Source organism: Prionailurus viverrinus, chromosome A3, assembly GCF_022837055.1.
Source record: "Prionailurus viverrinus isolate Anna chromosome A3, UM_Priviv_1.0, whole genome shotgun sequence".
NCBI lineage: Eukaryota > Metazoa > Chordata > Mammalia > Carnivora > Felidae > Prionailurus > Prionailurus viverrinus.
In genome coordinates, this window is record NC_062563.1 from 26,488,630 (window position 1) to 26,512,055 (window position 23,426).

Sequence of the window (23,426 nt, forward strand, 5' to 3'; positions counted from 1 at the left end):
GTCTCTGAACTTAGGGCTGTGCACTCAGCAACTACAGTCTGAGCGTGAGGCCAGAAGCCACATGTCCGGTGAGAGGCCGCCACCCCACCCCTCGGCGCCCAAGGCCCGCCTCTCCACAGTCCCCCTCTGGGGCAAGGATCGGGCAGGTGGCAGGCGTCACACAGACCTCTACTCCAAGGTCAGGCCGCCACTGTCCTGCCGGGTGCAAGCTAAAAGTCCGGAGTACTCCCCGCGTGCCAGGCACTAACGACTTTACAAAGAAGAAATCACCGTCCCGCGGGCGGAGACGGACGCGGACACCGCACAGCCAGTAGGGGTAACAGGGCTCGTGTGCTGAACCCACCATCCTCGGCTGCCTCCTTCACGACACTCAAGACGCGATCACAAGGTCAGGTCCCAGGCCTGCTTTCTAAAGCATTCTAAGGTCCTGCGGCCTTTAGGCGAGCCAACGGGTGCCGTGCCCCAACAGCACAAGTACACACACATCATTGCCACTAGGAGGCCACCCGGTCACTACAGGGCCACCCAACCTCACTTCTCCACCTGCCCTTCCATCGACAGCAGCAGCACAGAACTGCAGCCTGAACTGCCCCAGGAGGTACTCCACCACACGGAAAGCCAACCTCGACCAACTCACGGGAAACGAGCTAACGGATACACATTTTAGTCAATCTGTACTTCCGCGTGTGTCTTTTTACTTCTGGCTTGTTTCTATACTAAGGTTGTTTCTGAGCAGCACAAACTCGCGCGTGTCAGCACTCCAGATATGTCTGGGGACGGACTAGGACGTCCTGTAGCCTGTCACCCTCAGGCCCACGCCACTAGCACCTGCTGGCTGCCCGCTGTGCAGAGAGGCGCTCGTGTTTACAGATCTTTCAAGGTCAGAACTGGTCACCACCCCCCTAGGCCACCAGCCACCAGAAAGCTCTTTGGCGAGTGTGTCTCAGCAGGGCAGCTGGGATGAGCGCCTTCACTGTTCTCGTTCGATTTTGGCTTCTAGTCAACGCAGTCACGCCCAGAGTCTAAAGACCCAGCAAAAGCGGCGAGTCTGGGCCTTCGGCACTGACCTCGCAGAAGAGCTTCCAGCCCGAGGACATCAGCACTGGAGCCGGAGCTGAGGTGAAGCGAGCCGGCGTTCGCTCCTGCGGTGCCGCTTTCGCACTCCTGGCCTTCCTTTCCAGCCCGGCAGGGCGGCCACACAAGAGGACGGAGACCACAAGCGCAGGCTGTACACGTTTATTTTTCCAAAACCACGAGACATACAAGAACAGTGCTGTCCCTGGGCAGCCCCATGGACCAGACCAGTTTCTGCCTGTAGCCTAGAGGCCGCCAAAGGTCACAGCAGAAGGAAGAAGAGGATCAAACACACTTGGGCCTCTGCTCCCTGTCTTTGGTAAACAGACTCTTGAAGCTGCCAACTCGGGACTTGGCCAATACTGCATTTAAGTCACATGATTACCAACTTCTCACTCGTGCTTCAGATGACAAAAATGCCACAGTGGATGAACCCGGGTGGGGTGGGGTGGGGTGGGGGGAGACCTTTCGGGTGAAATGACACTTGCTGAAGTCACACCAATTTTCTACTTTACACAGAAGCACTCACATAGGGAGACCTAAGTCAAATGAGGGCTCTGAACTCTGCCACAAGTCGAGGTGTAAGAAGTAAGGCAGGAAGCAGGGTGAGGGAAGACAACTATGGAGACGTCTGCGCTGTTAATGTGTTGGGAGAGAGGCAGGCAACGAGCGTGGCTGTTTCTTCAGCAACCTGCTGTCAGAAGTACATCAGACGGAGCCCTCAGGCCCCAGGACACGGCCCCAGCTACTGCTGAAGGTGGTAACCCTGGAGCCAGATCTGGAAAGCCTGCCTGGGGCCACCCAGGGCACTCACCCTGGACTCCAGAGCACTTAACGCCCGTGGCGGTGATTTGTCACGTACGGCAGCGAGTGGCCAGTGGGAGGTCGGAAGAGAAGAGACGTGAGGGGTGAGACACGTCTGCTCAGCTGAGCGCGGGCGGGCGGGCTGGCTGTGGCTCTGCAGGCTACAGCAGGTCCACTAGGCGACCGAGCCACGCTGGCAGATCACAAGTCAGTCACTCCACCTTCGTGTCGGGCAGCACAGCGCACAGTGGCTCTGACACAGGTGGAGAGAAGTACACCACTTTAATGCAATGATGCCGAAGACGGAAAATAAGGGAGAGACACTTGTGTTCTCTGTACAATACATCCATTTACAGAATCGGCCAGTACTGTGTACAACATATAAATACATGATAAAACATTAGAGGTGCATAGAGCATACTTACAGAAGCCAAAAAATTCACTTTATACATCCAAGGATAAAGAGTTAAAAATATAAAAATAAGAAACACACACTGCTTTGAAATGTAAAATGACTTTCACATACACAGGTGCATGGAGATGCCCACTCCCACGGAGTCCAAAGTGACAGGGAGGGTGTCAAGCAGAGGAATTCACCTGCCAAATATCTGGACATCTGACTTACAAGGTCTACAGATGGCATTTTAAGAGAAAAGACAACCTATGCCCGACCCCGTTGTCCAAGCGAGTCTATTCGAGGTTCCAAAAGCTCCTGTGGGCCAGTGAATTGTACCGAGACAGGAAAGTCCCAAATTTGCTTCAGCAATAGAACCAAAGGTCAAACCGGCTCCTGTCAACTGGCCAATGCCAGAACTGTGACCCTGAGGTCAGCAGGTGCTTGGGCCCCCTGGTGGGCACTGCTGGGAGTTATTTTAACCCTGTGCTGGCTTCCCCAGCCATCAACTAACTCCCCCAGGACCGGAGTAGCAAGCAGAAGGAAACACGGCAGGGAGGGGGCAGTGGAAGACTGACATTTCTACTCAGTTCGGGTAGGTTAGTTCCCTCGATGGAGAACACAACCTTCTTTCTTCAGTTTCGAGTCCCTCTGGGTGTCAAGCAAGCTCCCCATGCCACACCAGGCTCTGTCTGCACGAGAGCTTGAGTTGGCCAGCCGGCCTCGGGCGGCCCAATGAGCTGCCCCGCGGGAAGCCCTTGCAGTAAGACCAGCAGAGTTGGTAAGCGACAGAGGGGCCTTAGCACTACAAGTTTTAGGGAGGGGCAAGAGTGCTCTTGCCTAGAGAAACAGAGTCTGTTATATCAATGGGGTTCTGTACACAGATGGAAGATCAATCATTATCAAAATACACACACTAACTATACAACTTTTCCCATGGCCATAATTTATTATCTCACCACAAGGCACAATACACAGAGCTTTGAGGGTCCAATACAGTCATCGTGACAGAACGCACCACAGCCCTGACACATGATCATGGCTTTCAGGCTGCACGCACACTGGAGCGAGATGCTTTCCACCGTGCTGCTGTCGGTGAACATCTGCAAGGAAAGTGATGCACTGTGGCTCGCACCAAAGTTTGCTTTGTGGCTCAGCTGCACCACACTTCCAGCAAGGCCTTTGGGAAAGGTGGGGGAGCTCGAGGAATAATTAAAGCTGGTGGAACTTAGCTGGAGTTTGGAAAGCTTCCCATAAAATGCCTGCTTGATATTGAGTTGGGAGGGGATGGAGGAAGGCTCCAGAGGCTGACCAGGCCCTTTCCCAGGCTCTCGGGGTAACTTCCAGAAGGGCAGGTCAAGAACAAAGGGCATCCCTTGCAAGTGATCCACCAGCTCCCGAGGACCAGGCCCAGCTGCGTTTCTGTTTTCTGCATTTGCCTTGAGAGGACCGCCCCCAAAAGTCTTCTCGTTCTTGACACCACCAAGAGAGGCAGGCGGTGGCCTTGGAGCCCAGTCTTCCCTGGCAGTCTGTACCCCACCGGACACAGAGTTTTTGCTTGGCCCCAACTTCCTACTGGGAAACCCAGGAGGGGCATCAGCGGGCAGTGGCGTCAGCTCCACGGGTCTGGGGCGCTGAAGGGCCGCGGCCTCATTCCTAGGGCCAAAGAGCTTCTTCCCTTGACCTCCAGCACCATTCTGATTACCCAGGGCCTGACCTGTCTGATCGGGATCCAAGGAGATCACGTTTGGAGATGAGAAACAAGGGACTCTCGAGGTAGTGAGATTTCCTGGACTTCTGCCTGGGGCAGCATTTGAATTACTGCGCTGGGACAGGTCACGGGCTTCCTTCCGATCTTCCACACTAACGGGAGAGAACTGCTCTTTGGAATCCACTTCTTCCACTTTCCCAGAGGCAGCCATCAACTTTGTCACTGGATACAGGGAGTCTAAACTTGAGGCTGTCTTGGCAATCTTCTGGGGAGCTCCAGGAGCCTGGGTGGGCTCCAGCCTGGCAAGACCAGTGCTCACTTCACGGATCTCAGGTAGAAGCAGCTCCTTTGAAGCTCTTAAAGAACGGGGGCTGGTCTTGCTACCTGCACAGCTGTTTACCAAAGGGTCCTGCAAAGATCCCACTCCCAGGGAGCCGCCGTGGCCCTGCTCTTTCATAAGCGGGAGTAGTGGGGATTCGGGTTTGCTACTGCCTTGGGCTGGAGGAAGAACCTTCTCTAGGGGTAAGTGACCCTGCAGCAACTGCATCACGAGCGGGTTAGTGGCCTCCATGGATGACCCAGGCCTGCCCAGCAATGTGGGCCTTGACTGGTACTCAGTACTGGCCAGCAGCAGGGAATCTGGAAACTTTTGGGGAACTGCACATACACGAGACACCCAGCTCTGAGGAGGAGCCATGCTGTCTGTCCTCATAACCAGACTCCGATCACCATTCACCTTGGAGAGTGAGGCAGAGTGGTTCCAATCGTGTTTCTCATCCGTGTCCGCCACCAAGGCTCTCTTCACCACTGTGGCCTCACTGGGGTCGGCCTCGCTGCTGTCCTCAGACAGGTGGCCTTCATAGTCAGAGGCCGTGTCTGTGGACTCGCCATGAGGACTTAGTGCTTCAGACTCTCCGTTGATCTTCAACTTCTCACCTGCCACCGGTTTGCGGTGGCCACCAGCACTGTCAGCACACCCTTGCAACGGCACCGTCCAGACCAAAGAGAAGTGCTCCGGGGGAACTAGCCCCTCCTCAGTCAACTCCCCAGCTGACACAGGAATGAGGGGGGCAGCCTTCTCCCATTCTTCCACAGCCTGGGGCTCAGCAGATGGGACACGTCCTCTGGAGTCTGGTTCAGGCTGTCCGACCGCCTCATCAATTGACAGGCCGGGCACCCAAGGAGCAGCACCATCAGAGACGAGGGCCTCAGTTGTCAGGTTTTCTTGTCTAGTAGCACTTTCCCTCGTGGGTGAGCATGAATCACCAAGTCCTAATTCATCATCACATTGTCTGTCCTGCAGGCAACCAGCCAAAGATAACTCAGTGGTGGAAGTGGGGGTCACATTCACAGGATGCTTCATGGTGGGGTCACTGTCATGGTCGAGGGTCTGGCCAGGTCCTCCTTCCAGTACAACACCCCCCGCTACAGACTGCACAGGATCATTCTCTCGGAGAAGAGAGGGTCCTCGATCCTCATTATCGCTTTCCCGGGAAGTGGTACCAGACTCACATTCAGTTCTAACATCTAGATGCAACGCAGGTTGTTCAACTAATCTCTCTGGTACTGGGGTTCGGGAGGACAGTGCGGGCAGAGCCTGGCACGGCTGGTCCCCGGTGGGAGCAATGGGGAGCTGGGAGGCATCTTCCAGACCACTTGTGAGGACATCTGGAAGCCTCCGTAGCGGGCAGCTCTCCTCCTTTCTGAGAGCGATCGGGTCCTCTCTCCTGGCTCTGGACACGGCAGACCCAGCCTGGATATGCTCCCCGTTTAGAGAACAAGGCGGCAGTAGTTGTGTTCGCTGTAGATCTGCCGCACACTCTCCAGGGGTGCTCGGGGCTCCACGGGGCTCAGGGTGGCCACGGGCCTCACCACCATCACCACTGCCGCCGCCTCTGCCACCTCCCTCATCGGTGGCCCCGCCGCCACCTCCACCCGGGCCACCCCCCCCTCCGATGGCAGTGGTGGCCGCCTCTCGATGACAGTGGTGGCCTCTCGCCCCTCGGACTTGCAGAGCACGGGCTTTAATGTCTGCGAGGGTCCTGGCACCAGTCCAGCCCCGGCAGGAGGACTCCGTGATGGGGACGATGCGGGGGCATATCTGGTAAGTGGGCTGACCTTTAACCACCCAGGGTGGTTTGATACGTGAAAGTTGAATCTGCAAGAGAAGAATTGGAAGACAGTTTTATTGACTGGGTGGCCTGACCTAGCAACTGTAAGGCTAAACTGGGATTCTAGTAGCTTAGGAGTCATGGCCTAAAGAATCAAATAATTTTCTTTACAAATGAAATAATGGTGGTAAAATGGTTGTCCGTGACACCACCCCATTCTGAGAAGATTCAGCTCCAGGGCTGTTGTATGCCATGCTTCTAAATTTAATTTCTGGTGGGACTGTGTGAGTCACTGCACAAAGAATCTACCACCACCTAATACAAGATTTAAAAACCCCAAAGGATTCTGACCTCCAGAGATAACTTCAACAGAGTAACAAAGAAGTGAGGAAGAAAAAGAAGCTTATCCCCCTGACTACCAGTCTCAAGAATGGTTCTCTGGCAGAGGGCTCTACGCTCATGTAATTAACACGACGGCCCAGAGCCTTCCATCTCTACAAAGGGGCTCTGCACATCTCCTGGCCCTCAAAGGGATCCTGGCTCCAGGACAGCCAGGAACCAAACAGCCTCCTACCCGGATGGGCGGGACTTTGGGCTCCTCTTTGGTGGGCTGTGGCTTCTCGGTGTGAACACTTTCAATTGTGTTACGAAAGGACTGACGGTCTTCAAGCCGGGGCTTCTTTTCGGGAAAGGACGCAGAGGCCGCCTGCTCAAAGGACTTCCTCTTCTGATCCTTGGGCTCCTGAGCCGCAGTCTCCTGAGGCAGGCTGGGAATCCTGTCTGGAGACGCGGAAGCACGTGCCAGGTCGCCTGGATCGGTCTGGGTCCGGGAAGCCACAGGCTGGGTCAGGAATTCGGGATTCTCTGGGTCAGGTGCTGCAGAGGCCATGCCAGGCAGATGGGGGCCTCCTGCCTCTGCTGAGTCGCTCTTAGCCTCCCCGTCCTTGTAGAGGGGGATGTCTGGTACCACAGACTGTGTGTCTTTAGCAACCGCTGCTTGTTCTGGTTCCTGCTTTTTGTAAAGATTCCTTCTGGCTCTAGTTCGGAGATCCGGCCGAGAGCGTTTCTTGAAATGCCCATCTCGCTGCCGGGTAGCTGGACCACGCTGTGGCCGCACTGATTCTCCTGGGACACGCAAGTCACTCTTGATTTCAGCCTCCTCGTGGCTCACGTTCTGATGCAATGACTCTTCTTTGGTCAAACCCAATCTGCAAACCAAATTCATACCATCAATTACAGGGCAGAGAGGACATGCCTATTTTATTCTAGATGTTAGGTATCTCAGAACAAAATCAATGTGCATGGTCCATAATACCAACCGTAGAAAAATGTATTATCAGCTTTCTCAAGAGTGGCATTAAGCTAAGTGAGACTAGCAAGCCACTGCGGTCAACCTGTCCTCACCCCGCACACTGGTATGCACAACTTCGAGAGTATGTTTCTCTGCCCTCCAAAGCCCAGACCAGGACTCACAGCACCGAGGGCCTTACTTCTGTCCATAGTAGTCTTCAAAGAACTTTTCTTTCCACTGTTCCACTTTCTTTTCCTTCTCCATTTCCTGTCGGATCCTGACTTGCATCTCATGAGTGAATTCGCCTAAAGAGAAATAAAGCTTTTTGAGTGTGTGCATTCAGGATATTAACGTCTATCTTATGGAAAGGTAAATCCTGCAATTCCACCACATCAGGACTTTTCAAAATACACATGACTTTGGTTTCAGTGTGGAGATCTTTTTTTTAACCCCATCTTCTTCATGCTGGTTTCTGTCTCCTCCAGAGCCACACCATGCTCTCACTCATGACAGAACTAACATGTCTATTACTAGGGAAATTTATTCTTCCCACAGATAATCAAGTCATTCAACAGCAAAGCAACACATGGATCAAAAAAGCAAAACAGAAACAAATAAAAGAACCATTCTTACTCCCTGTGCAGAAAAAAGTTAACAGGGCAGGCCTGACTGCTTATCTTTGGAAAGGCCTGCTTACAAGGTTGGCCCTTGGCTGACATCTGGGAACTTGGATTTCAGGAGGGTTCCCACCCCCGCTAACTGACATGAATGGCTCACTGTGCCTAAACTGTTTATGCAAACAAGATGGTTTATGGCAAGCACCTGCTTTCCTTCAGGGAATCTGGAATGTAGTTATGTGCCACGCAGAGGCTTCCTACATGATCAGCTCCAAGTAAAAAAAAAAAAAAAAAAAACCTAGGTACCGAGTCTCCAACAAGCTTCCCCAGCAGATCACATTTCACATGTGCTGTCAACAGCTCACTGCTGGGAGAACTGAGCGCATCCTGTGTGACTCCTCTGGGAGGACTCTGTAAGCTTGCGCCTGGTTTCCCTGGATTTCACTACAAGCGTCTTTTCCTTTTGCTGACTTTGCTCTGTATTCCTTCACTGTGATAAATCACAGGCACGAGTACAACTATATGCAAAGTCCCATGAGTCCTGAGTAGGACTACATGCAGAGTCCTATGAGTCCTCCTAGTGAATCATCAAACCCAGAGGGAGTCTTGGGGACCTCCCAGCACACTCCCCGTGCAGCTCTCCCATGAAACTAAATTAAGAGAAGCTGACAATCACTTCAAGTGGCAATGTCCAAAAAGAGCTCAGCGTATAGGTCAACGCCATGGTGCACTTTCCTCCACCCATCTAGACAATGCCAGGATTACCAGAAAGACAGGAGTTGAAAGTTTTAATGACGCTGATGTGGTGGATATATACACACAACACGGCAAAAGCCCAAACACCCTGTACCTTCTTTAAAGCTATAGGGCACATTAACGCCCACCACATTCATTAGTATTGCAAGGAAAGCCTACCTTACACTGAATACTCCCTTGAAGAAAAAGAAGAGACTGGTGAAAAATGAATGTCTGGGTTTTAAATACCAAGGACAAGCGACACCACACACGGCAGGCGCCTCTCAAGCCGTCTGAGAATGTCTACTCACCGTCAGCCAGGCGTTCCCGCCAGCTCTGAGCCGCATGAGTGAAGAATTCGTTATTCAGTGCGCTGCTGCTGAGACGCAATAGGCCATCTGTTCCCACCTAGAGGGATCGAGGCAAAAAGCACAATAAAGAAACTCAGAGAGAGAACAGAAGCCCGCCCAGAGGGAAGCAAAGAGGAGGCCGCCCCTCTGCACCTGTCTGTCCACTTCTGGCAGGAGGAAGAGGAGCTGCTGTTGGAAGTGGGCTGGCAGGGCATGGAAGGTCCGAGAGTTTATCAAGGCCCGGAGGTTGGTGTTGACAAGAATAGACCCAGGCGTCTCAAAATCTATCTCTTCCCCTCTGTTGCGCTTCATCTGACCTGTGATTGTAAAGCAGTGAGAAGCAAGGTACAGATTTTCGACTTTTCAAAGCGAAGGAACAAATGTCAACTGAGGGAGAACGTTTACCGGCAGCCCCCAAACTACGCGGAACTGATCCGCACATACATCCAGGCCGCCCTAACCTGCACATCACAATCACTCTGTCCAGGTCACTGATGTTGCCACCAAACCTAAGAGAACGCTTGGGCTTGCATCCTCAGACGAGACTCTGTGCCGTGCCGGGACACAGGCTGAAAGGGACACTCTTCCCACAGAGAAGCAGGCAGGGGGCAGGCTGCGAGCTTCCCTCCAAAGCTGGAGAACAGGCTCCACAAAGCCAAGTGGAGACACGATGGCGGTTGTCTGAAAGTGAATCTACTGAGTGTCCTACAGACGACTCTGCAGACGCCTTCCCTCAACGGGACGGAGAGAGGTGATCTCCACACGGCAAAGTACTAAGGGCCGTTTAAAGCCGCTGAGCTGTCAATCTCTCTCACAGAAGCGTCAGCAAATGTCACTTGTATTTGAGAAAATCACTAAGAATAGAGACTCATGAGACCTAAGGTTAAGCACTGCGGAGGAGTTGGAAGAGCAGCAAGACAACAAACCCAGGTCCCACTTGGGCAACGGTTTAGTCGAATTTTCAGAAGCCAAGGCTAGTCTTCTTAATGGTTTCATGTGGCCCGTCTACAAATAACCAGCATGTGGGCTCTGAGAAGTAAATTCTGAAATAGCAAACAGCATAGTGGCCTTGCAAATAGCCTGTAGCCCTCCCGAGGGGTGGGAGGAGCACTCCAAATTCAACACAGGCCTCCTTCCGCAACATGCTGACTAGGCTACAAAAAGGGGTCCTGACCGCAACTCTGGGTGCTGAGAACAAACGTGACAGGATGCTACCCAAGAAAGAAAATAGATGCTGGAATTCTTCCCTGAGAAGCTCAAAAGCAATTTTCACTCACTCCAACACTTGCTAAGCAGCACCACGGCAGGCACAGGCCACGGCCTTACAGGGACATACAAGGAACAACGTGGCGTCACCTCTGCCCACAAGGAGTTCTCTCTAGTCTAGCAGAGATCTACACGTGCAATAACCAAAATACGAGGTTAAAAAAAAAAAAAATTAGAGATCCACCCAAGAAATCAAAATAAACTGGTACAGGAAGTGGAACAGAAGATGTCCTCTCCTCACTAGGCCTGCAGGGGCCCCCTTTACAGGCAGAGAAATGAGTGCCAAGCCACTCACCTGTGGCCGGCTTCCGGAAGCCTCTCAGGAGCGGGGCAGGGTCCCGGGCGACCTCGGCCTGGCCACGAGTAGCAGCGCTGCCCAGGGCCAGAGAGCCGCTGCTGCTGCTGGACGGGCTGCCGCTCTCGCCATCGGCGTGGCGGCCCGAGAACCCTGAAGGCACAGCATTCCACTGGTCAAAAGCATCACCCGCCGCGCCCAGGGCTCTCAGACAAGCCTACTTCTCCCAGCTCTCCCTGAGACACTGCCAGCAATAGCGGGTGCTTCCGTGGCCCAACCCTGGGCTGTCAGAGATCACCACCGCATGGTCTGGCTTTATGGTATCACGAAAGAATGCCAAACCGCCATCTTCATCTGCACAGCACTGCACCTTTACCAAGCACCTGCACACTCCTTCATCGGACCCTCATGCCGCCCTGGGAGACCAAAAGGCGGTGTGCACGGCAGAGCTCAGCACCGGAACCTAGCTCAGGCCTCACCACCACAGCGTGCTGCCCACCAGGAGGGCCTCCTGCCTCGACGGGCACCGTACCACCTAGGTCAGACACTGCTGCCAGACGGAGGCAGGCCCCAAGACCTGAGGAAGGAGCATCATATCACAAGGTTGCACATACCTGATGCAGATTCCACGTGGGCCCCGTTTACCTTCAGAGGAGTCAGAACAACTCGAGGCAGCATCACCCCAGTCTTTTTCTTTTGCTTGTTTGCCTGTATCGCCGAGGGATTACAAAAGGAGCCCGAGTCACCTGCAGGGCCACAAGAGTGGTCCCTCTCCACCACGTTTCCACCCACCATCTCGTACAACAGAGTTCATATATTCAACCAGCTCAGGCATGTGATGGGGGAGTGGCACTGACTCGTGTTACTGAGCCGTGGCCAGCACCTTGCCAACTACCACTCCAGGCTGAGTGTACTGTATTGTTACCCTGTTTTACAGATAAGGAATTTGCCCAAGGTCCCAAAGCTGGTGAGCGGCAGGGCCATAATTCCACGTGCTGACTCCCAAGCTCATTTGCTCCCCACTCTACACTGTGCCTTCCCCGTCCCAGATATTCCTGTGTTTGTCAGAAGTAGGATGCAAACTATATTATCTGTGGTAATGAAGAAAAACAAACCACTCTGCTCTCAGATCCACAGCCCACTTTTCCTATGGCCCACTCTGAACTATACCAACAGGTGAAGACCAAACTGATTCGCTCCACTCTCCCTACACGCTCACAGTTAACACAGAAGAAGAGTCCTATCTCCTGCCTGGCCCCAACTAGCCCCAGCCTAGCCACCAACTCTCCTCCCTACCTGTGAGGAAGCTCTGTAGCTGTCCCTAGGATTGGAAAGAGGCCGGCTCTGAGATTCTGCAGAACAGGATGCGTTCGAAGACGTTTCATCAAGAGAAACTGGAAGAGGGGGAAGTGAAGGTTAGTCTCTAGCAAGCTGCCTGTAGCTCCTGGCCCATCCTGTGAAGGGTACTTACCATCGTTTTCACCACTCACAGTGCTGGCTTCGTTAGACCCACAGCTCTCCGCGTCGGCTGTGTCCTCTGGCTCCTCTCCCTCCACTGCAGCCGGACTGCGAGACCACTGCAGGGCATCCTTCTGTGACAGCAAGGCACAACTCAGGTGAGCAAAACCCGACAGATGCTACAGGCACAGCAGTCACTCCTAAATGCGCACTGCTTTTGGAGAAGAGAGATTTAGAATACTGATAAGTTCCTATCCCGTTCTAACTGACCTCTTTCTCTGCAAGTTCTTTTCATATGTGCGTCACGAAAGTTAGACACAATTTCATGTTCACTCACTCATTAAACATTTATGGGGTGCCCCCTATAAGCTACACCATGCTAGTTCCTGGTGGGGGGTGGTGTATAAGGAGGGAGAATCAGGGTCCTGCCCTCAAGGAACTCAAAGGAGTAGGAAAGAAAATGAAATCTACTACAATACAAAGCACAGCAACAGACGTACAGAGAGAGCTGGGGCAGTCCGGAAGAGGGGACACCTAACTTAGTGAGCCGGAGGAAAGAGGGCACGGAGGTAAGGCCTGCAGGGAGATGTGTCTCTTAAGCTGAGTTTTAAAAGTTAAACTAGCATTAAGCTAGCAGGTGGATGGTTTGGCAGTAGGAGACAGGAGGGAGAAGATTCCAAATGCAAGGAAAGCACAGATTTCAACAAGCACCTGGAGGACTGGGTACATAAGGCTCAAGAGGGAGCAGCCAGGTAAATGATGAGACGCTGCGCTGCGGGACCAAGATTCTGACTATCTGCGAGTCTCTGAAGGGCGCTGAGAGGGGCACGATGTGAGCCGCAGGAATTTCATTCTGGCAACGATGGGAAGTCTGCAGGCAGGAAGAGGACTTGGGACTGTGGTGAGGCCCAGGGAAAGTGCTGGCCACCTAAGCCATGAGTTCAAGGAAAGCAGGCCAGAGTGCAGGAGAGCTCCACTCCTGATTTCTTCTCCTAATGGAGAACGGGCTCTGTGGCAGAGTCTTAGTTCAACTCCACCGCTAACCCAGGGAACACCAAGGGGCCACCTTCCACCTCACAATTAGGAAGGACTCTGAATGAATACTGGGGGCTGAGGAGAGGAGGAACAGAGATAAATCAGGACGAGGAGGTCGTCTTCTTTGAATAAAGTGTGTGAAGAAGAGCAGATAAAATCATGATTCTACCTCTTACAAATACACCAGAAATTTATAAAGGAAATCTACACAATTCTAACTCATCAATTTCATGGGTCCCTTGACCCCTTGTATTAAATCTTCATCATTTCCATTAATTTAAGCCAAAATCATGTTGCCTTAAATTAATAAAAAAGAAAATGGCATTTTAGATCTTTATTTCTTTTCCTGCCAGCTCTAAATGCTCCTCAGAATCAAAAGCTAAAGAATATTTTTAGTGTTAATCTTGGAATTATGCTTAATGGCTGCCATGTGCATAGAATGATGAACCAAACCTGCTCTTTGAGTCTCACGAGCAAACGAAGATAAAATACTCATTAATAAATCAAGGAGGTCTGTTACAAGGGCAAAACTGACCCCAGAACTCCAGTTCTAGTAAGTGTGAAGGAATCGTGCCTACATTCTTGGTGAGAGTGAAAATGGTATCAAAGGTTCATGTGCTACCAGTGGGAGAGTAAGCTGTAAACGAAAATCTAAAGTCCTCTTAACCCAACGCTTCCATTTCTAAGACTACACAGGACATGAAAAGCATGAATCCTTAAAAAGAGAAAGTCAATCAATTGAACTACATTAAAATTAAGATCCTTCATTCCACAAAAGACACCATTAATGAAGTAAAAAGGGCAAACTACCTACAGAGTTGGAGAAGATACAACCAACAAAGAACATGTATCTAGATTACATAAATCAAGAAAGCAGAACCCAGGAAAAGAATAGGCAAAAGACCATGAATTAAAGCACTGTCCCAAATAGGATATCCAAATGAACAACATTCACACATAAACCTCTTTAACCTCACTAACAATAAGGAAAACACATTATAATGCAAATTAAGGCCACAATGAGATATCAACACACCCATAAGAATGGCTAAAATGAAAGTTAACCATACCAAGGAGTGCTAATGAGGATGAGGAATGGGCACAATGAAAACTGATCCAACCATCTGAGAATAGTTTGGCATTATGTGGCACAGTTGAAGGTACAAACATCCCACAACACAGCAATGTCAGTCCTACATGTGATTCTTTAGAGAAATACATGCGCGCGCGGACACACACACACACACACACACACACACACACACCGTGAAGCAGATCCAGTGTTCATGGCAGCAACATTTGTAACCTGGGCTATAAATAACCAAAATGCCCATCATCAGTAGAATCAAAACATGGTAGTATACAATGAAAAATGAATGAACTACCGCCACTACAACAATATGGATGAATTTTAAAAACAAAATGTTGAATGAAAGAAGCCAGTCACAAAAGAGAGCATACTGTAATGACTCTATTTGTAAGAAGTTCCAAAAACAGGCAAAAATAAACTACACTGTTGGGGATGCAAACACAGGTGGGAAACAATAAGGAAAAACAAAAATAGAACCTCTAAAAAGGATAGTAGCTACTGGGGTGCCTGGGTGGCGCAGTCGGTTAAGCGTCTGACTTCAGCCAGGTCACGATCTCGCGGTCCGTGAGTTCGAGCCCCGCGTCGGGCTCTGGGCTGATGGCTCAGAGCCTGGAGCCTGTTTCCAATTCTGTGTCTCCCTCTCTCTCTGCCCCTCGCCCGTTCATGCTCTGTCTCTCTCTGTCCCAAAAATAAATAAACGTTGAAAAAAAAAAATTAAAAAAAAAAAAAAAAAGGATAGTAGCTACTACCTTTGAGGGGAAGAAGGGAGCTGTGAGTGGGAAAGGGTTCTGGGGGCTGCTGGCCACGCTTGATGTCTTGATGATCTGTGTGGCAGTTACAAGGATGTTTACTTTACAACATTCATCAAGCTGAACATTTATGTTGTAAGCAGTTTACTCTTGTATTTCTACAATAAAAAAGTTTTAAAACAAAAAAATAATTCCAGTATTTCCATCAAGGAACACTACCATAGACAGTCATTTGAAATAAAGCTGCAGGGTATTTAATGACAAGAAATGATGATACAGCAAGTGAATTAAGCAAATTCATATGGTATGATTCCATCACCTGTTTTTAAAAAAATTGTGTGAATGTGTTTGCATAAACAAAAGACAAGAACAATGATATTAATGATATTCCTTACATATGTTAGTCATCGCCACCTCTAGGTGGCAGAGTTGTAAGGACTTTCTTTTCAACATGAGGTATTTTCTACAATTAATGTATATTGGCTTTTGTGATCAAGCAAATAACATTAAAAAAGAAAAATTATAATGCTAAATGCTTCTCTGGCAAGTAAGTCACTAAAAGCTAATTTCCTTTCCAGAGGCCCTAGAGTCTAGGGGAACCTAGTGTTGATTACAAATCTCATTAATTAAACAAACAGAAATACTGCCCATTTGTTTGCAATTCAAACTACCATCCCAAGTTTCTAAAGCCATTATTTCCTGTAAAATGCAAACAGAACTTTTAAGAAAATGAAAGATTAGCAATTCTAATTCTGCCTTTTTAAAAATCCTTAATCTTTCCATTTTATAAACTCTACACATTTGACACCATAACTTTCCAAACATTAACTGTAGATGTCTGACAAAAAATGAAATGGGCTGAGAATTATAGGCATCAGATAATATGCCTTAGGACTCAAGACTGTTTTGTTTTTTTGTTTTTGGGTTTTTTTTTTCACAAGGATATTTTCTATCAAGAAACTGTGTTTAAAGAAATTAACAGGTAATAAATGATCCTTCACTGAAACCTGAATACTAAAAATGTTACGAAAGCAGGATGCCTGGATGGCTCAGTCAGTTAAGCATCCAACTCTTGATTTTGGCTCAGGTCATGACCTCAGGCTCATTAGATCGAGTCCCATGTCAGGCTCTGTGCTGACAGCAAGGAGCCTGCTTGGGATTCTCTCCCTCTCTTTCTCTCTGCCTCTCCCGTGTGTGCACGCATATGCTTGCTCTCTCAAAATAAATAAACATTTAAAAACAAAAAATGTTATGAAAGGGGCGCCTGGGTGGCTCAGTTGCTTGAGTGTCCAACTCTTGATTTTGGCTCACGTCATGATCCTAGGATTGTGGGATCAAGCCCTGCATCAGGCTCCACACTGAGCATGGAATCTGCTTAGGATTCTCTCTCTCTCTCTCTCTCTCTCTCTCTCTCTCTCTCTCTGTGTGTGTGTGTGTGTGTCTCTGTCTCTCCCCCACCCCCGTCCCTCTCTGTCTCTCCTCTCTCTCCTGTCTCTGTCTCTCTGTCTTTCGCTCTGTCTCTCTGTCTCTCTCAGCACCTGGGTGACTCAGTTGGTTAGGCATCTGACTTCGGCTCAGGTCATGATCTCACAGTTCAAGAGTTTGAGCCCCACATCGGGCTCTGTGCTGACGGCTCAGAGCCTGGAGCCTGCTTCTGATTCTGTGTTCCCTCTCTCTCTGCCCTCCCCCTGCTCATGCTCATGCTCTGTCTCTCAAAAATAAACATTAAAAAATTAAAAAAAAAAAAAGATTCTCCCCCTCTTCCCCACTCTCTAAAAAAAAAAAAAAGTTATAAAAGGCAATATTGGGGTATTTAAATGTGACTGCATAGTACATACAGCAAGGCTGCAATAATGTTACATTTTCTGAATATGATAACTGCATTGCATTTTAATATACGGGAATGTTCTTGGATCAATGTATACACCCTGTGTGTCCTTTCTCTTACTTTTTAAAATGAGGTATAATTTACACAGAGTAAAACACAGATCTTACGTATACTATCTGATGAGTCTGACAAATGCATATCAAGATACAGAACATGTCCAACATCCCTAGAAGTTTCTTTGTGCCCCTTCCTAGTCAACCCCAACTCTACATTGCCTCTCCCACCCACTGACACAATTATTATTCTTATTTCTATCACCAAAAATTACTTTTGCCTGTTTGTGGTCTTCATGGAAATAGAATCATACAGTACATATTCTTTTGTCCCTGGCTTCTTTTGCTCAGTCTAATGTTGATGAAATTCATCCGTGTGGCCACAGGCATTAGGTCATTATTCGTTATTACAGAGTAGTGGTCATATACAACCATGTGTTTATTCTCTCATCAAAGGACATCAGCATTATTTCCAGATTTTGGCAATTATTAATAAAGCTACCACAAACATTCTTGCACACCTTTTTCTGGACAGGTTTTTAATCTCTTGTGAGTAGATATTCAGGAACAGAATTGCTTGGTATGGGATGAATGATTAAAAAGAAAAACAACTTCCAGACATTTCCACAGATTTCCACTCCCAGCAGCACTGTATGGAGTTCCAGACCCTCCACATCCTCACCATTTGGGTTGTCAATCTTACTTTAGCCATGCTGGTGGGATGCAGTGGTACCTCACTGTGGTTTAAGTTTTTCATTTTTCTAATGACTAAAGACATTGAACACTTTTTTATATGCTATTGGCCATTCTCATATCTTCCTTTTTGAAGTGTCTGTTCAAGTCTTTTGCTCATTTTTAAACTGAGTTGTCTTTTTGTTATAGTTGTAGGAATTCTTTGTTCCAGATACTTTTATTTTTTTTTTTAATTTTTTTTTTCAACGTTTATTTATTTTTGGGACAGAGAGAGACAGAGCATGAACGGGGGAGGGGCAGAGAGAGAGGGAGACACAGAATCGGAACAGGCTCCAGGCTCTGAGCCATCAGCCCAGAGCCTGATGCGGGGCTCGAACTCCCGGACTGCGAGATCGTGACCTGGCTGAAGTCGGACGCTTAACCGACTGCGCCACCCAAGAGCCCCTGTTCCAGATACTTTTAAATACTGAGCATGGGCATGTGTTACTTTTACAAATACATTTTAAACACTTTCATTTGGAAATAATTTTGTATATACAAAAAAGCTGGAATAGTAAAAACAGCACAAAGAATACTTGCCTATACTTTTTACCCATATTCACCTCCTAACACAAATAAGGGTTTTTAAAACATGGAATGTATGAGGGCACCTGGATGGCTCAGTTGGTTAAGCATCCAACTCCTGATTTCAGCTCAGGTCATGATCTCACAGTCGTGAGATCAAGCCCCAAATTAGGCTCTGCTAGAGCCTGCTTAAGATTCTCTCTCTCTCTCTCTCTCTCTCTCTCTCACTCTCTCTCTCACTCTCTCTCTCTCTCTCTCACTCTCTGCCCCTCCCCTGCCCACTCTTGCTCTCTTCCAAATAAACAAACAAGTAAACAAACAAAAAAACAATAATAATAAATAAAATAAAAACACAGGAAGTGTATTAGTTTGGCAAGGCAACTAGAAAAGAGGCTAATGATGAAAATAATAATAATAAATAAATAAACCTGAATATTTTCCCATAAGTCAGATATTTTATTTTTTTTATTTTTATTTTTTTAAATACTCTCTACCCCCAACATGGGGCTTAAACTTACAACCTCAAGATCAAGAGTCACACTCTACCAACTAAGCCAGCCTGGTGCCCCAAGTCAGAGTTTAAAAAAATAAAAGGCACCGTGAATATAACAAGCCCCAAACATGAATAAAATGGAACACTAAAATTTAAACTGATGAGGCTTTGGGGCGCCTGGCTGGCTCAGTCAGAAGAACAATGCAACTCTTGATCTCAAGTCGTGAGTTTGAGCACCACATTGGGTGTAGAGATTGCTTTAAAAAAAAAAAGCTGATGAAGTTTTTTGGTTTTTTAAAAAAATTTTTAATGTTTATTTTTAAGAGACAGAGACAGAGCACCAGTGGGGGAGGAGCAGAGAGAGAGGGAGACACAGAATCTGAAGCTGGGTCTAGGCTCCGGGCTGTCAGCACAGAGCCCGACGTAGGGCTCGAACTCGTGAAGCACAATTTCATGACCTGAGCTGAAGTTGGACACTTAACCTACTGAGCCACCCAGGCACCCCAAAACTGATGAAGTTTTAACTGCCCAAGATTAGGTTCTCACTGAGGAGCCAAGAGATTCAGACCAGTAAGAAATTCAGCGAGGTTGTTAAGATTCAAGATCATATTAAAAACTCCAGCGATTCCAACATTAGCAGTACTATCACCAATTAGAAAATGGAATTTATAGGGGTGCCTGGGTGGCTTAGTCAGTTAAGCGTCTGACTCTTGGTTTCAGTTCAGGTCATGATCTCATGGTTGTGGGATCGAGCCCCACATCAGGCTCTGCACTGTCAGCACAGGGCCTGCTTGGGATTCTCTCTCTCTCTGCCCCTCCCCCACTCTCTCTCTTTCTCTCAAAAATAAACTTAAAATTTTTTATATGAAAAAAATGTAATTTATAAGAACAAAGAATATAAGTTAATCAGGGGCAAATTTCACAAAAGAATTTTGTGAAATACAATCATCTAATGAAGAAAACAAAACCTTATGGAGAAAGGTTTAAAAATCGATGGGGCTCCTGGCTGGCTCAGTCAGTTGAGCATTGGATTTTGGCTCAGGTCATCATCTCCCAGTTCATAGTTCGAGTCCCGCCCTGTATCAGGCTCGGTGCTGTCAGCGTGGAGCCTGCTTCAGATCCTCTGTCCCCCTCGTTCTCTGCCCCTCCCCCAATTCATGCTTTCTCTCAAAAATAAACTTTAAAAAAATGGAGAGCCACACCATCTTCTATATTAAGAAAACTCAACATTGTAAAGATGTCAATTCTCCCCAAACTGATTTGTAGATTCAATAAAATTCCAATAAAACATAATTTTTCTTGACTCTACAGTCAGTCCGCTTCAAATCCTCTGTCCTCCTCTCTGCCCCTCTCCTGCTTGCGCGATCTTAAAAATAAACATTAAAAAAAAAAAGTCTTACTAAATTTAACCAACAGTTCTGAAAACATGAATGAATTTAATGAGAATTTGTAAATACCACATAAAAACTATTAATATGTACAGAAAGTTTATAGATCCAAAGGTAAAATTCAACTTCAGACAATGGAGGCTAAAATGGTCTGTTAACGATGTTTTAATTTTGTTATATGAATCCTAAAGAGGAATTAAAGCTAGCAAAGTAAACTCCTTGTATGCTTGAAAAAAGGCTTCATTTTTTAAAATACTTAATGTAAAAAAAGTTCTATTGAATTTGAAATCCATTTGCATTATCACAAGCAATTTCAGTATTATAGCTGTCAAAGAAAGAAAAGCGCTGTTATTTTAAAAATGAACACTCTTGGAACACAGTTTAAAGAGAAAAAAAAAAAGTGAGTTCTTAAAGACAAAAAAAAAGTTTCCATCAACGAGAAATAAATTCTCATCTATGATTTGCCACCCACCGCTGCAAAGTTTCCAGCTGATTATGACTTGACCACAGGCCCATGATCCCTCCCCTGAAACCCTTAGATCTAGATAGGTTTTAGAATTCAAGATTTCTTGAATTTTGGGTGGTAATATAGTGCATATAGTTTTAATGTATCATATATTAACACACATTAATATTTTTCGAAAGAACATGTATGCTCATACCAACTAAAATAAATAGCTTTGTCAGTCGGGATCAGAGTTTGGCTACCAAAGGAGTTTAAGACTGGTCAAGTTTACTGCCAAATGAGTTAGGAAAAAAATTTTCCAGTTCTCAAAATATTTTAGATTTCAGAATTGTTAATAATACAGACAGTAAAGAAAGCATGTTTCTCAGTACAGTTTTTTTAAAAGATTTGGAAGTTTTATAATTCTATTTCTCACCATAGTTATAAAATAAAATGTAAAGCAAATTAAATAAAATGTTTTCCTCAAAGCCTCAGAGAAAGCCTCCAAATCACCTCCATTTTACCCATTAAAATGTCAAGGTAAGTAGTCCTCTAGAAAAATTCTCATGCATTTGCACATGGAGACTACAAAAGTAAAAAGGTTATTACTGCAGTGGTATTTGTAATAGTAAAAAACATAAACATCCATAATAAGAGACTGGATAAGTAACATTAGGTATATTGGTATGATACGCTATTCAACAGGAGTTGAAAGAAATAAAAAATACACCTATATAAACAGACTACACATTTTTAATGGATCCACATGAATGGGAAGGACACACATTAGTAACAATGGTTGCTACTGGGAAGGAACAAGGGTCATAGGTCCTGGGTGGCAGGTGGAGGGATAGGGGTCCGTTCTGGCATGGAGGCATGGAAGTCAAGGTCATTTCCCATTTTCTCTGCACAAAGACCTGAGCTTCCATTTAAACACGGCAAAAATGGACACAATTCTTTGCATCCTCCTGAAGCCCCATTAGAATGACTATAAGGGAAAAAAATAAAGGTATAAATGGACAAAGGGAAAGGGGGAGGAAAAAGGCAGCAGATGAGAGATGTCAACAGAATTCTGGAAGATGGATAGCAGGAAGAGAGGAAGTAATCGACTCAGCAGGGAAAAGAAAGCTGAAGTCTGAAGCTGCAGAGGGAAAATCCAAAAAGCCGCCAATTAGTACTGCAAAACCCCCAAGAGGACAGTGATTAAAAGTACCAGGAACCACTCCACACAGAGGCGAGTCATAGGAACTAAGACTTGAGAACTAGCTGGAAGTCTGAACCAGAAGTTGGACACCTCAGGTCCCCTCTCTGTCCCCAGTCAGGCAATACTCTTCTCCGGCTTCAGAAGAAAACAGATCTATATTCTAGTTGGATTCAACCATGGAGGGTCCAGAATAGAAGACTCCAGCTCAAGGAGTCAGGGAGGAAATGAGGTGCCACGCCCTAAACAGGAGCAGTAAGTCAAAGACACCACATACAAAACAGTGATACCATCAGCTCCCTTCCCCAACCTTGCTCCCAAAGCTCTCCGAACAGTGGCGGCCCCACAATCCCAGCCCTGCCCTGCTCTCAGCTAGCGGGCAAGAGAGGAGAGGATTTCTCTTCCTGGAAAAAGTGACTAGCCTAAGAGAAAATACCTTCAAGTAGATAACTGTGGATCTCAAAAAAGCACCTGGGTCCCCACTCTCCATCCCAGCCAACAAATAGTGTCCACAAGCACAGAATCTGCCAGTCCTCTCACCACGTATGACCTCAAGGGCCACCAGAGATCTGAGCACAACTGTCAGATGAAACATAACTACCAAAAACAAAAGGACTTGAAAGGAAGCAGAGATAATGAAGATTTCACAGTAAATGTTCTCAAAGAGCCCCAAAACAAAAAGTACAGAATGCTATTTTTTTTAAATTTTTTAAAATGTTTATTCATATTTGAGAGAGAGAGAGAGAAGAGACAGAGAGAGAAAGTGTGTGAGCAGAGGAGGGGCAAAGAGAGAGAGAGAGAGAGAGAGAGAGAGAGAGAGAGAGAGAGACACGGAGACAGAATCTGAAGCAGGCTCCAGGCTCTGAGCTGTCAGCACAGAGCTCGACGCGGGGCTTGAACCCACAAGCCATGAGATCATGACCTGAGCCGAAGTCGGACACTCAACCGACTGAGCCACCCAGGCGCCCCAGAATGCTATTTAAAAAAAAATAATAAAGGAACATCAGAGAATGTGAGTAATCTGCTAGAAATATAAAATGATACAAAACAAAACAAACCCCCCAGCAACAACAAATAGGTTATTTCCCAAAGAACTGACTCAGAAGAAAAAGAAAATCATCAAGAAAGTCCCACATCAAACAGAAGTTCCAAGAGAAAATAGAAAAGACAGAAGTTTTCCCAAAATGAAAAGACCTGAGTTTCCAGGTTTAATAAGGCAAAATGCCCTTACACAATGAATGAAAAAAAGATCCTAAAATCTTCCATTCAGAGAGAACACATCACATGCAAAGGAATCAGAATGGTATCATGCTTCTTCAAGAGCCGTTCTGAAGAATGTAATACTTTCTAAAATTCTTTTTAAGTTTAAGTAATCTTCATCTCTACACTCAGCGTGAGGCTCAAACCTATGACCCCCAAGATCAAGAGTCACATGCCCTTCTGACTGAGCCAGCCAGGTACCCCTCTTCTAAAATTCTTAAGTCAAACCAATAATCCAGTATGGAATACAGAATAAAGATATGTAAGGCTTCAAATACTTTTACCTCCTATGCACCTATTCTCAGGAAGTAACTGGAGAATCTATATTACACAAATAAATAATAAAAAACAAACCAAAATAAACCATAACAAAAATGATACCTGCTCAACATCTAGGAAAGAGAATATATCACAGAATACAGGTGAGAAGAATTTCCAAGGTGATGATGAAGGGAAAGCCCAGGTAAACAGCTATGTGTATGTCAAACAGGGTAACCAACTTACCCCCATATGCCTGGGAC

At 47.1% G+C, this 23,426-nt stretch overlaps 1 protein-coding gene across 4 annotated transcripts in view; it reads right to left on the minus strand.

Annotated features, from left to right (window-relative positions):
* Positions 1-1,222: 1,222 nt before the first annotated feature.
* Positions 1,223-23,426, minus strand: part of ASXL1 (ASXL transcriptional regulator 1) — a 75,856-nt gene continuing 53,652 nt past the window's right edge. For 3 of the 4 annotated variants that reach the window (XM_047853303.1, XM_047853302.1, XM_047853304.1), the window contains 9 exons: positions 12,120-12,240; positions 11,945-12,042; positions 11,263-11,356; positions 10,649-10,801; positions 9,241-9,404; positions 9,049-9,145; positions 7,585-7,690; positions 6,669-7,302; positions 1,223-6,141 (listed from right to left, as the gene is read on the minus strand). In XM_047853303.1, coding sequence (XP_047709259.1) covers positions 3,223-6,141; positions 6,669-7,302; positions 7,585-7,690; positions 9,049-9,145; positions 9,241-9,404; positions 10,649-10,801; positions 11,263-11,356; positions 11,945-12,042; positions 12,120-12,240 — 4,386 coding nt within the window. In that variant the 3' untranslated portion in view covers positions 1,223-3,222. The remainder of the gene's footprint in view (positions 6,142-6,668; positions 7,303-7,584; positions 7,691-9,048; positions 9,146-9,240; positions 9,405-10,648; positions 10,802-11,262; positions 11,357-11,944; positions 12,043-12,119; positions 12,241-23,426) is intronic. The other variant, XM_047853305.1, reaches the window with a different exon arrangement.